This window comes from Schistocerca serialis, chromosome 1 (assembly GCF_023864345.2).
Source record: "Schistocerca serialis cubense isolate TAMUIC-IGC-003099 chromosome 1, iqSchSeri2.2, whole genome shotgun sequence".
Classification (NCBI taxonomy): domain Eukaryota; kingdom Metazoa; phylum Arthropoda; class Insecta; order Orthoptera; family Acrididae; genus Schistocerca; species Schistocerca serialis.
Window position 1 is genome coordinate 366,929,283 of NC_064638.1, and position 18,677 is coordinate 366,947,959.

At 38.4% G+C, this 18,677-nt stretch overlaps 1 protein-coding gene across 2 annotated transcripts in view; it reads right to left on the bottom strand.

Moving 5' to 3' along the window:
- The window catches only part of LOC126470438 (U2 snRNP-associated SURP motif-containing protein), a 161,165-nt gene that overhangs the window by 82,105 nt on the left and 60,383 nt on the right, over positions 1 to 18,677 (bottom strand). For both annotated transcript variants that reach the window (XM_050098288.1, XM_050098281.1), the window contains exon 10: positions 18,102 to 18,145. In XM_050098288.1, coding sequence (XP_049954245.1) covers positions 18,102 to 18,145 — 44 coding nt within the window. The remainder of the gene's footprint in view (positions 1 to 18,101; positions 18,146 to 18,677) is intronic.

Below are 18,677 nucleotides of genomic sequence, written 5' to 3' on the forward strand. Positions count from 1 at the left end.
TGAGTTTCCTGTCGAATTTCCATTCGGTATGTGATACAAAAAGGAAACGAGTGTTTCTTGCATTCAACTAATCATATGTGGAATGTCAGCTTAAATTCACATTAAAATTTCCCGATGTGCATGTTCCCAATGATTCAACTATAAGCAGATTAGTGAAGAAATGTCATGAGACTGGATCTGTTTTACACAAATGAAGACCTAGAGAACCTACTGTTTTAACCGAAAATAAATTAGATGACATAGGGGAGACCTTGGAAAGAAGTCTGAGACAATCTCTGCGCCGTTTGGCACATCAGACTGATGTGTAAAGAGCACCTGCTTGCAGAACTGTGCAGAAACTGAAATTGAAACCACTCAAAATAATGGTAATGCATCAACTGAGAAACTCAGATACCGTTGGTTGACATCGTTATTGCAACTGGTTGTTACAATCCATGAATGATGGGGAAGTTAATCCTGAGATTTTTTTTCTGATGAAACATGGCTGCATTTGTCAGGGTAAATATATTCTCAGGGCAATCGATGTTGGAGCTTTGAAAATCCTCATGAATCACATCAACAACCTCTCCGTGATGTGAAAAAAGGAGTGTGATGTGCAAGTAGCAAAAATACGAATTATTGGACAAATCTTTCTCCACGAAACAATATGTTCTAACAGGAATGTAACAATATACTACACCCCCCCCCCCCCCAAGAACCAACACCTAACGAAAACATGTACAGTTATTTCATGCAGGACAATGCAAGACCACCAATGTTTTTATGACAGCAATACGAAATTTACTTGATGATAGTATAGTTGACTGGCGTTCTATTTCTCCAGATCTAAATCCATGTGATTTTTATCTTTGGGGAATGTTAAAAGACAAGGTGCGCACAACCAATACCCACATGCTCGAAGAGTTGAAAGACGGGTCTACTAGTCATTTCCCAGATTTTGGCAGCTGAAATTCGTCGAGTGCTTGCTAATGTGTTCAGAAGATTTCAGGCTGCTCTTATCACACAGAGTAATCATTTTGAGCACCTGCTGTGAATAAAGGTGAGTGTAAGTTACTCAAATGGCAATGTTGTTTATGCTTAACTCCAGGGAAGCGCATGCAGCCGACTACCTGCAGATTAGTGTCCGAGAGTCGGATGGGTGGCAGATGCGGAGGTAGTAGCTGGTGACCATGCAATGCAATCTGCGGACCCCTCCCAGGTATCTTTTGTGAGACACCCTATATTTATGACATATCGAATCAGATATTTCACACTATTAAGTAAACAAAAAGACTATCATGCACATCATAGCTTCCCTTTTTGAAACCCACTGAGCTGGTGGAGTAGTAGCCACTTAATGTAACATCATTTGGTTTCTGCTGTGATATTACATTATACTTGGAGCAATGTAACAAATTGCCAACCGTTTGTTTACAGAATTGCTGCCATAACAACAACCAATTAGAGAATGAGCTTGGTCCTGCCTTCTCTTCTGTTCACTGTCGTCATATCGCTCTGCTTCCTCAAGCTCCAGTTACAACAGTCAATTTGCAGATGATGCTTGTGAACATACAGTCATGATTTGTTTTCATTATTTGAATTGTTTTTCTGAGTGATGTTTATTTTCACTATGTCTGGAACAAGTTGTAGAAGTGTACAGAAAAGTGATAAGACTATTACTATCACACTAAACCACCTAAAATGCTGCTTAAGATTCTTCAGCTGGAAAAATTTGGGACCAATCCACCTTTTGGTAGCCAATGCTCTGTGGTAGCATGCACTATTGTCTCAGAAAGGAAAGAGGTGGTTAGGAAGGGGTACAGTGTGACGCAGTGGCAATACATACTGTTGACCAACTGTTTGTGGAGGTAAGTATAATGGAGTTATACATCCGTTTGCACAACTAATTGAATACACCAGACACAAAAAACCCTTTCCAGCAAACAAACTGCACAGTTTAATGCTGATGCTAGCATTATATATGACAACCCACTCTGTAAAGTGGAGAATGTACCTCTTAAGGTACAATCTATAGTTTCAATCTCGCCTCTGTACTGGCTTAGTCACATATGTTGATGAGTCATCATTTGACACAGATATTAAGATTTCAGCACAGGAAACCATCTGGCACGTGCGCTTGTTATACTGTACAGTCTGCAGTTAAATACTGATACATCTTCTGGTAAGTATGTGAGGTCTTGAATGGGATACTTGACTTTTGTATCAATCTTCTGCTGTTCCAACAGATTATATTAGTACAATTTGCAGCTTCCCCTTTTGGACACCAGCTCTACTGTAGCAAAACCATTCACAAATGAAAGATCCAAAAGCACATCTGTACATGAGAAATATTTTTTCAGTAATTTATCTTTAGTTCAACCACATTAAGCTTTTTACGAGGGCAAGCTAAAAGTAATGACTGTGATTTTTTTGTGATAAATCGAAAGTTTTTATATAAAACTAACATTACTAACATTCTAAATCTTTATTCTACTTGTCAACATATTTGCGACCCTCTGCCGTTAGAGGGTTACAAAAAGTAGAATATAACATTGCAGTGTGTGATATAACTAAGCTAGGGCGTGAGAAACAGCGTGTTGTAATCAAATTCGAAGAATTTGTCCACACATGTGTAGCACACTCCCCCTCCAGCATGACAATGCCAGACCACACACGAGCACTGCAACAATGTGACACCCTGTGTTCACTTCTATGGATCATATTCCCTACAAATCTGGCTTGGCCCCATTCAATTTTTATCTGTTTTCAAAATTTGAAGACCTTCGAAGACATCACAGTGATGATGAGGTGCAAGCAGAGGAAAGTTGGGGTTCCGTCAATAAAGTCAAACAAACTACAGTGATGGTGTGAACAAACTGACCTCTCATCGGGAGAAATGCATTCTTTCTGGGTGACTGTTGAGAAATAAATATGTAGACATGAAGAATAAAGATGATGGGTGTTAACAAATTTTGTTTTACTTAAAAATTTTTTAAGAGGTTTAACATAAAAAAAATCAGAGGCATTGCTTTTCAGTATGTCCTCATATATTTGTTACCTCTCTAATCAACCATGATGGTTAAAAGTGTGTAAGTAATGATATACACAAAAACATAATGTCATGTTCACTGTTACTAAAAAAGAATTAATAGAGAAACTATGTAAATAATTATAAATTGCCTGTTAGATTTAGTCTCAGGATCTTTGGCTGTTGTTTGTTTAATGATTTTTCCGATGTTTCACAAGCACTAGGTGCTGGCATTCACAGTGATCTTTCCTCCATTGCTGGTGGCTGATTGGAGTAGAGCCTGTGGTTAGAGGTGTATGTATGCACTGTGCTAACGTCCTTTGGTGGAAGGAGGAGGTCACCTGCAATACTTGTTCATTTCCAGCATACAGTTTCTTGATGTGGAGGTGAGCTACTATGTCCAATTGTTCTGGGAAGCCATTGAAATTCATAAACACGACAACAGTTTTAACAAGAAAAAAGAAAGTCTCAAGATAAACAGGTCCCGTATTCCTGTTCTGAAATAAATATCTGCTGCAAATAACAATGGCGAAACTATAGCAGTAAGGAGCAGGGAAACAAGCTCTGCAGGCATTACCGAGAAGAGTACATATAACCTCTGGTCAAAGGTTCAATTGCAGTCTTGCATGAACAACTAAGTGTGAATCTTTGAGAATGCCGGCCATTCATGCTGATAAATCAGAAAAAATCATTAACCAGACATGGGCCAAAATACTGAGACAAAAGCCAACAGGCAAGATGTCAACAATGCTCAATAATTTGTGTAAATTAAGGTAATACCTCTAACACCTCAATATTCTTTACACGATATGTCCAAAGCAAATTGCAGAACAGACAAGTGGTAGTTTAAAAACAATTTATCATAACAGAAGACATACCCATTTAACACTTGCAAATGTCTCATCACAGATCTAGTAATAATCAGATTGCCCATTCTTATGGAGAAACAGGGAAGTGCATATATGGTTTTGCCACTGGACAACAGATGTTGCAGGCTATGCTACAGTGCTAGTTAAGTTACCCTATAGCATGATGTCACAGAATTGGCAACACTGTTGTTTTTGTTGGTGAATAAGGTTGGTTACTGATCAACAGTACTTAGCCATGGAGCTGTATGCCATGTGGTTCACCCCACAGCCATCTGTATTGTCAATTGGTTGCGGTTTCTCAAGAACAGTTTCTCCTGAGTTTTCAACAAACAAATGCTGATTAGCTCCAGTAGAATAAGGAGTGAAAAGTAATGCTTACAAACATTTCTCACAAGCTAATGTCTGAATGTAGAATGTATAGCTTTAAGATTTTCGATAAATACTGAATTTATGCAATCACACACTTTATACGTTTGTCGTCACATCTCTATGCCATGTGTTGCCATGCTGTTTGTCTGATATGGATTAAGGGGGGAAAACCTCCTTTAACCTACCTTTACATTCAGAATATTTTCATTTGCAAATATAATTTTTCAACTATTCTCAACTTCTTTGAATTTTATCTATTACTTTACCGACATATATTTCACATCAACGCATTAAGCAAACTTTCCGGAGTAGATTGATATTGGTCACAAGGAGTTAAAAGCCCTCTAGAAAAATCAAGACTATAGACAGCACAGTGATTTAGTAGATCTGGTTTCTTGCACTGCTGTTTCGCTGCTGGTAATTGCTGGCAAATAAGACCATTCTCTCAGATTCCTGCATATCATTCATCAACAGCAGCACTGATAAATCTGCCTGACGGAAAGCAGCGGCTTTAAGCTTCAATGGCAGAGCTGCAGCTAGTACAAGTAAACAGGCATGTGTTGCTGCTTAAATACCATTTTCTGTATCAGGCTGCTCCTGTCTCGAGTTAAAATGAACATACACAACCAAAGCCAAAAATATCACTACATCAAATCCAAATTTTGAGTGATCAATAACAGATAGAGAAGTTTCATTACTGCCACTGACGAAATAAATGATCCTGTAATAACTCGTGTAATATGAAAAACTCTAGTACTGTTGTGTCTGGTGCCGACACCATGGACATACTCTCATCTTACACAAAAGTATTTGTATGGAAATGAGGGGAATTATAATGATAGTGAATTTTTCACAGTTCGACCAAAACTTATTTAAGAAACATTTTTGTTTGCTTATAAGCCTTTGTGGAAACTTGCTTATACACAGTTATCCTTTTATATCCATTTCAATTAGTTTACATTGAGCACCATTTTATCTACATACTGACAGCTGAATCTCAAAGATGCTGTTAAACAACAAAAATGTTCGACCTTAAAATTAATGTCTTCAATATGCTGCCAGCTTATCTACTGTTGGTACAAACAATAATGTTTTTCTCAGATTTAACATCTTACTTCCTTTCAGCTAAATGGGGAAGGGTGATAAGGGAAAGACAATGAAACAGATTAGTGCAGTATAATAATGTCATTTTTACATTTTTTTATTTGGCATTTAACACAACATTATTTTAGTACCGTGAGTTCTGACCAAGTTTTACAGATTTGCTTTTGGGCACTGCACTGTCAATGCCATACAATTTGCATTTAGTAATAAGATTTAAAAGAAACAGCCTGTGTTCTGCAAATTGTTTGTCATCTAGACGGTGATAATGTCCAAGTGAGGATTTCAGCCAGTTTAAGTAGCCTTTTCACGAAGCTATGAAGCTCTTAGCTACAAATAAAGTGTTTCCTAATATTTCAGACAACAAAATGATTCAGCTTGTTTATGACTTAAGTAGTCACCAAAGTATGCTATTAAACACCATTCAGAAAGTAAGTTCTTTCTGAGATGAAGAAGATATTCCCAGCCTCAAAACCACTCCCTTTTCAAACAATAGTGTTTACGAGTTCCGTGTTTTCAGAACCCTCCATCAGTTAATTAGTTAATGTTCATCATTTTCGTTTTCAAACTCACAATCATTTAGTAAGATCATTCAAATGCTGTTATTCTCACCATCTATAGTGTCAGGAGACTCCATAATGGAGTTAGTAGTGACTGTCTGGAGCAAGCATTTTAGTGCTCTTATTGCTCGGTTCCAGTCATAGCTATCTTTCCAATAGTATAATGAAAACCAATCCTCTATGGCATCTTGATTCAACACGCTCACCAGTAATAATGTTATACCTCTAGTTTGTTCCTCTACATAAAACTGAATAACAACATTAACAGTTTTTATCAGTCTTACAACACAGGGAAGTGTTGTGATTTTACCTGTCTTTTTGTCAATTGTATGCATGGAACTGAGAATTTCTTTTACACTTCTCACTGTTTCCAGTACTACTGGACATTTTTGAGATGATTCACACCTATTTGGGTTATAAAGATATTATAGTCTAGTATTCAAATTTTCAAACAGACTGTTCATGAATTCTATTGGTTTTGTTCCCTGATGTATTAACCTACAAGTCTTTAATGCTATTCAAGTTCTGATTGCTAGAGCAACAGTGTGACTAAGGACCTAAACTGCTGTTTTCACATTTAATTTTCTGTAATGAATCTAGTAACAAATGACTGCTAGTTAGTTTTACCGACATGCAAGTCTTTTCAATCCTCGTATCAGTGTCTTTGAATGAAATGACAGAACTTTTGAACATGAAGACACCAAACAGATTATTGTGTTTGCACATGAATAAATGTGAGACACCATAACAAATAGTGAAATTTTTCTGCTCATTTAAAAGGAAATTAGATCTTTCTGGAGTAACCTGCAAATATGACACCAGGCGTGAATTATTGCTCCTTGATCATCAACAATTAAGCTTGACTATGTATGCTTAATGTAGTAACATAAACTGTACATTCAAAGTATCAATAAATTCTAATCTTTTACTCCTAAATAAGCCATAGTTTCCAGTTATTGCAAATACCTTTAATCACTAAAGTAAATGCATGATTTTTCAACAGTGATTTCGTTCCAATATCACCCGAATTCTCTACATCCTCTACTAAATCTAGATCTTTTGAGTATTCCAGATGCTGCATTATCAATCTCTTATCAAAAGATATTACATCCACCCTTTCTAAAGGGGGGCAGTGCTACCAACTTCTCACTAAGTTCAATAAAAAGCTTTTTGTTACAGCTTGTAGAAATTTTTCACACAAATCCATCATCTAGTTGCAGAATTGGGAGTACAGATGATGTTCGGTATATATGAACAATAATTTTGTATGCGAATGTGTATGGAGCGAAGTGTGGTGCATGGAGTGCAATAAACTTCTATGACTACTTCGTATACTCTGTGGCATTACCTTAACTACTACTGTAAATGTGCTGTTCTATGTAAGGGACGTTAAAATCTAGCCTGTCTTATTCCTCAATTTTTTATATTCAGAATTATTTATCTTGCTGCGCTAGTTTCAACAGGTTATGGACCAAGGCACCAGAGCATGCTTTTGCAATAAGTATTCTGACATATACAAGGAATTATCATTGGAATAGTCCTGGAAATGTGCAGTGAAAGCTATTGGGAGGAGCCGATTGTGGCATAGTTTAATACTGTCTTTACTGCAAGTAAAAGTAATTATGAAAATGAGTGCAGGACAAATTCCGCAAATAGAAGACTTGTAGGTCACAAGAACTAGACTACCTGGAAATTTGACCTGGAACCATACTTACATTTGGACAATTTATGGGATGTAGCGAATGGTACACAGAAGCCCACTGGGCAAAATTACGCAAATAAGGACCGGAAGGCAATATCAAGCTGATATTATCGACTGATCCAGTGAACTTTTTACACATAGAGAAAGCAGTGATGCACAAGAATTTTGGGATAAGTTACAGAGTGCATTTGAAGATTGTGGCCCTACAAGGAAAGTCAGATTACTCTGTGAACTTATAACCACACAACTGGATAACTGCAAGAACATGGACAAGTATGTCATCAAGATAATATCCACATTAAATCAATTAAGAAACACTGTGTTCCAGATTGCTAATGAATGGGTACGCACATTACTGTTTCCTTCACACCTGTAAGTGCTCCACACTTCTGTGACATCTCTCTGATTTCTCCCAGTAAGCAAATAGCTTCACTGTGTGTTTTCCTTGGTGTTCTTTCAATTAAGAAGGTGGCAGCAAATTTAACTGCTATAGCACCAGTATCAGATGTAAATTTTAGAGGAACTGCTGTGGACATGAGCTGCAGTTTTTTTTTTTTTTTTCTGTTCCTGAATGATTACCTGTTTTGCAGCTCACCTGAGTCCATGCCAGCACCATGGCATTATCTGTGACAATGATAACTTTATATATATATATATAAAGTACTAAAATTTGCAAGCCTTCAGAGCCAGAGGCTCCTCCTCCTCCTCACATGAGGGCATGTCTTACAGCTGGTCACAGTGGTATGATTCATAGGATAGGGAGAGGGGTGCACAAGGAACACAGGATCTGAAAAGGATACTGCAGAGATTGGGAGGGCGACAAAAAGTTATTCTATGTGTGGTGGGCAAAATGTCGGACCGAATGGACCTCATTTCAGGGAATGATTTTAGGAAGACTTAGCCTTTTCGAAGTAGCTGACTAAGACATTCAAGACCAGGATAATACTAGTTGCCAAATGGTGTACTCTTAAGTTGTTTTTTGGGGGGGATTAGAGAGCCAGGATAGGACGTGATGGTCCGAGAAATCTCGCTTTTGAACTAGGCTGTTGGGGTAATTATGTCCAGTGAAGGCTGAGGTGAGAATGGTGGTGCATTGCTGCAATGAGTCTGCATCCGAACAAATACGTTTACCTCAAATGCCAAGGCTGTACGGGAGGGAGTGTTTGACATGGGAAGGATAGCAACTGTCAAAATGTAAGTAGTTTGTCAGTAGGTTTAATGTGGAGAAAAGAGTGTAGCTGGCCTTTGGTGAGGGCAAGATCAACATCAAGGAGGGTGGCATGGGATTCAGACTAGGGCCATGTGAAATTTAATTGGGAGAAGGTATTCAGAGATCCCAGGAATTTCAAATCATCATGAGTCCATATGGTAAAGATATCAAAAAAACCAAACCATGGGCTGAAGACTTGTGGATCGCAAGAAATCTCCCTCCAAGTGACCCATGAAAAGTTTGGCATACGAAGGAGCCATCCCGGTTCCTATGGCCATACACATACACATACACCTGACGGTGTGTGTCAGCCCCTCAACAGTAAAGTAGTAGTTGGTAAGTATAAAGTTGATTAACATGTGCATGAAGGATATCATAGGTCTGGAATCAGGTGGGCACTGACTTGAGGAAATGTTCAGCAGCAGACACATCACATACATGATGATGTTAGTATAGAGGGAGGTAGTATCAATGGTGACAAGCAAGGTGTGTGGTCGGAGTTGGATGGGCACGGACTTATGATGATCTAGGAAATGGATAGTGTCTTTACTATCGCTTTCAGCCATAAACCTGCATTTAATCATTCTGCTTAGGTGAAGGACCTACTTTTCTTCACATTTAATATCAACTTTGCAACCCAATTGCAAAACCATTCCCACAACAAATTGAATGCTGCTTTGAACAGTTCTGATTATGATCCCACCACCACTTCAAAATCCCTTCCACCACCACTTCAAAATCCCTTACAAGCCTTCAAAAATTCTTCACTTCCTGCATTGTTTCACTTCCATTCCTCACATCCCTACAACATGACCCCAACCTGTTCTCTGCAGAACTCCAGGCTCTTCATTACCTAAAAGCTGACGACTGTCATTATCAAGATCCCACCCTTGTGATTCAAACTGACCCGCAATCCCTCCTTAAAACTTCAGGTCCCTCAGGATGACTAATATTTCAATCCACTGAACTTCTTACCCCACCGAAACCACACAGCACCACGTTTTACCTTCTTCCCAAGATCCAAAACCCAATCACTCAGGGCGTCTCATATTTGCTAGCTCCAAAGCATCCACTGAACATACATCTGCCTTAATTGACCAATACCTGCAAACCCATAGTACAAAGACTTCTCTCCTATATTAGAGGAACCAACCATTTCCTAGATCATTTGAAATATGTACCCATCCCACTCTCACTACACACCTTGCTTGTCACCATTGATGCCGTCTCCCTCTATACCAACAACCCCATGTACATGACCTGCCTGTTGCTGAACGTTTCCTGTCAGTGCCCACCTGATTCCAAACCTATGACATTGTTCCTCCTCACCTTGATCACTTTTAAACTTACCAACTACTACCTTACCTTCGATGGCCACACATACAAAAAGATCAGGGCCACTGCCATGTAAACCAGAACATTCCAATGCCAACCTTTTCATGGGTCACTTGGAGGAGGCTTTCTTTGGATCTGTAAGTCTTCGGCTCCTGGTTTGATTTAGAGACATCTTTGCCATAATGGGCTCACGGTGGGGCTAATATGTCAAAATTCTTGGAATCTTTGAATACCTTCTCTCAAATTTCACATGGTGCTATTCCAAATCCCATGCCACTTTTCTTTATGTTGATTTTATCCTCACATCCCACAGAGCCTTGGCATTCGAGGCAAACATATTAGTTCCAATGCAGACTCTTTACAGCAACACACCACCAGTCTCACCTCAGCCTTCACTGGACATAATTACACCATCAGCGTAGTTCAAACACACATTTCTGGGCCATCACATCCAATCCTAGTGCTGCTGATCCCTCCAAAACAACAACTTAGGAGTACAACACTTGCCACCAAGTATTATCCTGGTCTTGAATGCATTCATCAGCTACTTTGACAAGGTTATGACTTCCTAAAACCATGCCCTGAAATGAGGTCCATTATATCCAACATTTTGCCAACCACATCTAGAGTAACTTTCTGTCATCCTCCCAATCTCCGCAAAATCCTTGGCGGAACCTATGCTCCTCCTGCACCCATCTCCCTACCCTATAGCTCCCACCCCCGGAAGTGTCCCCACTGTAAGACTTTCCCTATGCAACCTCTTACCACCAATTATACCATGCCTGTAACTGGCAAAACATGTACCATCCCTTGTGAAACAACTTGCCGTATACTAGTTATCAGTTAGGATGAATGGGCTCTGTAACATGGCCGTCATGACCTCAGTGCTGGTTTCTCCACATGTGCTATTCTGACGTGAGACAACAGTTTCTCAGAACTTCACAGGTGAGAGTGCCACAACATCAGCATTTTCTCACAGTTACTATTCCTTTCTTTACTCTCTTTCATTTTACGGCCTGTCTTGTTTCTGTCACTCTCCCAAACCCCTATCATATACAATGCACTTAGATTTTTGTTCTTATTAAATCATGCAAGATGTTTTGCCAGTAACCTGTGTCTTGTGTATCACCTTATGTTCCACCTTTGCACTCTCAGGTTTTCAAAGCTCATCTGGTGTAGTCCCCAACCATCAGTCTTTCCCTCTCATCCCCTCTGATAGGTCTCCCCTAACCTGGGGTTCTGGGCGACTTTTTCGAACTCTACCTCTTTTTCTAAACCTCAGCAGTCCTTTTCCTTCACCCCCAACAAAAATTTGCACACTTACTTTGCAGCATGATTCCGCACATAGTAGCAATACAAAAATGTCTCCACAAAATTTCGTCCTGTGCTTACTTCAGGCAGTGAATGGATGTTAAATATAGGCAATCTGGCAACACTGTTATCACATGTTCTATCTCTGTCAGGATATTGCAGTCGTGCTGTGCATTTGGTGCAATGAATAGTGTTTTGGGTTGGCATGCAGGAGGTTGGGGGTTGGATTCTGGGTCGAGTCTTTTTTTTTTTTTTTTTTTTTTTTTTTTTTTTTTTTTTTTTTTTTTTTTTTTGCTAAAAGTAGTCTGCATGGAATGATATCTGGAGTCTTAATCGTTACATAGCGATTAAGTGGGTTGTCCACAAAACATTTGCAGTTACATAGAACAGACAAGGAAATCTAAATAAAATCTTTTTCATTGTTCATCTTTTAATGAAACCTTTTGTGCGTCATGAACACAAACTGATTCGCACCACTGCATCTACTGGATTCCAAACTTGCTTTCTGTGTACCCTCCCACCAATGGTCCCATCGATTAATACAAACTATTATTCTTGCCACATTTAGATCCATTACATTTCATTAGGGCCTTACGTCACCAGTAGAGCTAGCAATGTGCTTTGCAAATAATTTCGATGGGTCCATTTGGGGAGCATACACAAAAAACAGGTTTGGAATTTAATGGATGCAGTATCACAAAACAATTTGCGTTCACAACACGCAAAAGGCTTCTTTAAAATCTGACCAATGAAAGTGACTGTACTTCCATTTTTGTGTTCGTAGTATGTAACTGCAAATATTTTGTAGAAGACCCACTGTAATTGCTGTATTATGATTAAGACGCCAAATACCACACCACACAGGCTACTTCTAGCAAATAAAAACAACTATGCCTCGAGCCACAATGGAATCCACAACCTCCTGCGTGTCAACCCAAAACACTATCCACTGCACCAACTGCACAGCACTACTCTACCTCCTGACAGAGGTAGTTACCTTACATGTGATTACAGTGCTGCCAGATTGCCAATCTTTAATGTCCATTTACTGCCCGAAATATGGACAACACAAAATTTTGCGTCAGACATTTTTGTATTGCTAGTATGAGAGGAATCGAGCTGCAAAGTCCGAATGTGTGAATTTTTACAATTTCAGAGAAATTGAATAATTTATTCAAGGGAAAGAGCTTATGAACTGAGCAAGTCAATAAAGTATTGGTTCACCTCTGGCCCTTATGCAAGAAGTTATTAAGTTTGGCACTGATTGCTAGAGTTGTTGGCTGTCTCCTGAGGGATATCATACCAAATTCTGTCCAAATGACATGTCAGACCATCCAAAACTTGAGCTGGCTCAAGGGCACTGGCCTTAATGCTCAAAACATTCTTAATTGGTGAGATATTCAATGACCTTGCTGGGCAAGGTAGTGTTTGGCACGCTCAAAGACACACAGTAGAAATTCTCACTATGTATGGGCAGGCATTATCTTGCTGAAATGTAAGCCCAGGATGGATTGCCGTGGAGGGCAACAAGATGGGGCGTAGAGTACCATCAACGTACTACTGTGCTGTAAGGGTGCCACGGATGATAACCAAAAGGGTCCTACTATGAAAAGGAATGGCACTGCAGAACATCACTCCTGGTTGCAGGCGAGATTCTGATCGTTATGCCACGACTGTTGGGGCATCTCCATATGCACCTTCGCCAGTCATCAGGGTCAATTTGAAGCAGAACTCATCACCGAAGAAAATTCTATTCCAGTCAATGTGATTCCAGGCTGAAGACATGTCCAGAGACACCCTAGACAGCAGTGGTATACCAACCATACTGTTGATCACCATAAGGCCGACAACCAGGAGTGGTGGTCTGCGATGACATTCTTTTCATAGCAGGACACCTTTGATTGTGATCTGCAGCATCCTTACACCACAGTGGTACATAAACAATATTCTATGCCATGAATTGCTACCGTTCACTGCAAGCCATCCTTGGCTCATGCTCTAGGATGATGATAACAGTCCACACATGGTGGGAGTTTCTACTGCTCATATTCAAGCTTGCCAAACCCTAGCTGGGCCAGTGAAGCAGCCAGATTTCTCCCAATTGAGAATGTTTGAAGCATTATGGGCACAGCTATCCAACCAGCCCAGAATTCTGACCATTAACGCACCAACTGGACAGAATGTGATATGATATCCCCCAGGCAGACATACCGCAACTCTCTTAATCAATGCCGCGCTGAGTAACTGCTTGTATAATGGCCAGTGGTGGTCCACACATTACTGACTTGCTCCATTTGTGAAGCTCTTTCTTTTGAATAAATCATCCAATTTTCTTTTTTTTTTTTTGGAAATTGTAATCACTTGTCTGTACACACATATCACTTCTATCTATTTCCATCTCATTCATATAATTTCTTCATGGTGTATCACTGTTTCTTTCCGTCTTAGAATGTATATTATTAAACATGTATACATATCTGCCTCCTCTTGAGTAGTCGACTAGACATAAAACCGACTTGATTTATTACAAAATTTAGCACACTTTGCTTGTTAAATTCTTGGAATGTAATCTCTCATGCAAAGTTATTTTAAGACTGGTCAACACTGAGTGAATGAAAATCAGCAAAAACAGCATTCTCTCAGGTGCAAATTGTAGAGGAGTATGAGCAAACAGCATCTGGTCATGTTTGGTTCGCAGGTGTTCATGCAGTTACAATGCACCTCTGACACTTCAGCAAAAGTTTAGATACATAAATTTTTACTCTTTTCTCCTGTGTAATTTTATTAGCTTCTTAAGTAATACAAATCAAACATACACAAAAGTTATCTCCTCTTAGTACATAGCAGTTTCATAAGGGGAGCCAGCATTATAGCAAGTGCTCAAGTCCACATTTGCAGCTGTTTGTGTGACAAGGTGCTGCTCATCATATCATGTTCTCTTCTATTTTCTCCAATGTAAATACTTGTAGAACAGGCACAAAGTAAACGGCAATGGTGAATCATTCACTTTCGCTCTAGTTATAAACACAGAAATTAAATCATATAGTTATTGCGCAGGAAGTGTAAGTGCTGTATGATAATTAACATGTAAAATCAAATCAATTTAGACAAGACTGAATGCTTGGGTTCCTTATTGCAGGTTACTCCTAATTCACATATTCTCTCTCCTGAATTCAAAATCCACTTCTGCAATCTTTCTTCAACTCTGATAGTATATCCGAACAATTTTAGTTCAAAATTTATCCTCCTCCTCCTCCTCCTCTTGCCATTGAGTGGTTGTGTCTGCAAGTCAAGGGAATGACTGTCAGCTCCCTGAGGTGCATGCGTTGCTTGCCAGATTCAAGTCTTCACTCAATCTGGTTCTTATTTAGGAATTTGGGGACATTCAAAAATCGTCCCATTTCCACTGTTAAGTTTTTCTTCCTTTAATAAACAATCTGTTTACCAAAGTTCAGAGTACCTCAAACCCTACACACAGAAAATGTAAACTTGAAACGAAAATATATCAGTCATAATAACAACAACTATTATTTAAGCATCGATAGGAACACAGCAATCCATTGCAACCCCACTGGTTTTTTATTCATTATTTTTGCATATCCAAATTTTGTGTTAAAATACAAGGAAATTGCAAAACTAAAATTAATTTACATAAAACAATTAGCAAAACACCATGTTATCCAATAGCAATGACCCATTCCAGTTAATATGCCATGTGCAGTCATCAAATGACTTTATTGGTGCCTAGGCAGAAGGAAACTGAGGGGGTTGTTTACAATAAGTACAGCAGCCTCAGTTTGTGTTATGTAGTGGAAGTACCCAGTTGCAGTCAAATACAGTAGCTCAAAACCATTTTTAATAAATAACATTTGCATGTCAACTTTAAATTACATCATGCAATGATGATTTACAATGTGTTTGTTCATATATTAGTGGTAAACCAACCCACCAAATCTTATGCAAAAGATCATTAATAGGTTCATATAAATGTAATATAAGAACTCTTGCATCACAGTAGAAATAACAAATTAAAACCTTTTTGAAGACCGTCTTGATAAAATATAGTACTATACCAATTTGAAATTTGTCAAAAGCTAAAAATCTAACATAGTTGCTTGTATCAGAGTGATTAAGTGACCCCTTCGATAATTAATATAAAAGAGGCATAAACAATATAATGAAAAGGATAGTTGCCACTCACCATATAGGGGAGATGCTGAGCTGCGCGCGCGCACGCACACACACACACACACACACACACACACACACACACGGTCATGCACAAACGCAACTCACTCACACATGATCACAGTCTCTGGTAGCTGGAGACAGGAGCTGTCATGCGAAGTTTCCTTTCTCTCTCTCTCTCTCTCTCTCTCTCTCTCTCTCTCTCTCTCTCTCTCTCTGTGTGTGTGTGTGTGTGTGTGTGTGTGTGTGTGTGGGGGGGGGGGGGGGGAGGGGGGGGGGATTTTTGACAAAAGGCCCTGTTGGCCAAAAGCTACCTTTCCAACAGTCTTTTTGTTGTGCCTTTCTGCAACTCAAGCTCATGGTCTCGCGGTAGCATTCTCACTTTCCAGGCACGGGGTCCCGGGTTCGATACCCAGTGGGGTCAGGGATTTTCACCTGCCTCGAGATGATAGGGTGTTGTTGTGTCGTCTTCATCATCATCATTCATCCTCATTACGGTCGGAGGATGGCAATGGCAAACCACCACCGCTAGGACCTTGCCTAGTACGGCAGTGCGGGCCCCTGCATTGTCCCCTAAGCTCTGTCTAGGAGTATGGGACATCATCATCATCATCATCATCATCTGCGACTCATCATCTCTGCTATCATTATATTGTTACAGTCCATCCCAAAAGCAGCACACAGCAGTTCATAAAAATCATTATTATGAAGATCTGTTAACATCAAAGTAAAATACTGAAGATCACCATGACAAGGCTAATTTAACCAGGTTCAGGTCAAACATCCTCTACTGTCACAAATTTCTTAGCTCCAACTGTGGTATTCTGCTTGCAAAGAACAATGTAACAAAATAGCTGTATACCTTGCCACTAAGACTAATAACTGAATAATGTTTTACTTGTTTGATGGTAAACCCAATATGACATTGAAAAGTATTAACAAAAAGGGAAACAAAATGATGCATTGATAAAAATACATTATGTTCTCACATACTATCATTCCCAGTGTTTTCACGTTCAAGTCAAGCCAAAGATGATCTTCAAAATTTTTTAATTTATAATGTGATGTAACAATTCTGTCTATGTCAAATGTATGAACCTATTAATGATCTTTTGCTTACGATCTGGTATATAGTTTCACCACTAATATATGAACAAACACTTAGTAAATTGGCTTTTCTCGATGTGATTTAAAGATGACATGCAAATTTTATTTTTTAAAAAAGGCTTTTAAACTACTATATTGGAATGCAACTGGGTACTTATACTAAACGACACACACTGAGGCTGCTGCACTTGTAAACAACCATCTCAGTTTCCTTCTGCCTAGACACCAGTTAAGTTCTATGATGATAGGCACCAGTGTGTGTTCGTTGGACGGCAACTCATACAGAAGATATACTAACTATAATGTATCATTGTTATCTGTTGGATAACATGGTGTTTCGCTTACTGTTTTATGTAAATGAATCTTGATTCCATATTTCCTTATATTTTAACACTGAAAATGGCTATTTACAGCTGATGTTTGGATATGCAAAAAAAATAAATGAAAAACCAGTGGTATTGCGACTGATTGCTGTGTTCCTATCCTTCCTTAATTAAACCAGTCACTATACATGTGAATTCCTTATGAAATCCAAATTGGTTAACAATCATTATGTCGTATCAAAATCATGACCATTATTTTGAGATTGCTGATATCAACTTGTTTATTGATTTAGACAGGAAGGCAGAAAGAAGGTAGCTTATTGGAGGAAAAATTGAGTATATTACCTTGCAATACAACTTCTGTGAGCACTACATCTAATTACAATGAGTAAATGAATATATCACAAAGTGATAAGTAAATGACATGGTTACGCATATTTAACTTTTGAATATGTCTCACCTATTCAGCTGGAAGACAACACAAAAATAAATGTGCAACTCCAGTAAACTGACTTCCTAACAGCACATGTAAATAACCAGTATCTAGCACAAAAGACAGAGAATGAGCTGCTCATATGGCAGCTCCAATCAGTAGAACTACTTCATTGATTTTTAATTTTTCATTAAGTGAGTCATCATGCGATAAAAGTTACCCCCAAAAATGTCTTAAAATACTTTATTAATATTTTTTATTTGAATTTTGCAGGCCACTTATTTAAAAACCAGTACAATAAGGGTTTATGATGAAAGACAAAAATCATCAGATTCAATCAAATTTCTTGAAATTCTAAGATATTACTAAAATTGAGTTAAAAATTTCGTAACTCAACATTGTATATTCTACTCTTTAGCAGCACATTAATCAGAGTAAGAGAATAACAACTATTGAGAATACAGATATTTAAACGACCTAGAAAAATTTACCTGCAATTCTGAAAGTGATGTTTTCCCCTTTTCAACTCTTTACTTACCTATTACGTGTTAAAAGAAATAAACTGGGTTTTGCCTGTGTACATTACCTTTCAGTCGGGATAACCACTTTGACAACAGCCTGGGATAAAATCTGTGAGGAGAGCAGCAGCATCATCAAAATACACACTCATACCCATGAAACACCTGACTGCAACATATGTGAATTCTGAAGGTAGACAGACTTCAGACATACAAATTCAATAACATCAAGTACTGTAGGAAATGAAAAAGTCTCCAAACTTATTTATTTATAATTTGAAGCATGATTTTATACTGAGAATACATCTGCCTCCAGATCACATATGTTGTGTGGCCATAAAACATTGTTTAAAAAACAACTGGTAAGAAGATAAACAAAAAAATTAACTGTAAATGGAAATGTATTTACATGTGCAATGCATTTAAAATTTCTGATCACCTAGCTGAAAAAATGTGGGTTACTATTTAACTATACTGCAACATTCTGCAAAAATAAAATAATCTTAGAAGGCACAGTAGCCTCAATGAAGAATTTCCTGTTATGAGTTTTGTTCAGATAAATACTTGGAATTTATAATGAATCAAAGAACTTTTAGGTCATTACAAATTATATAATGAACAGTGTTAGTAAAATATTCAGTGTC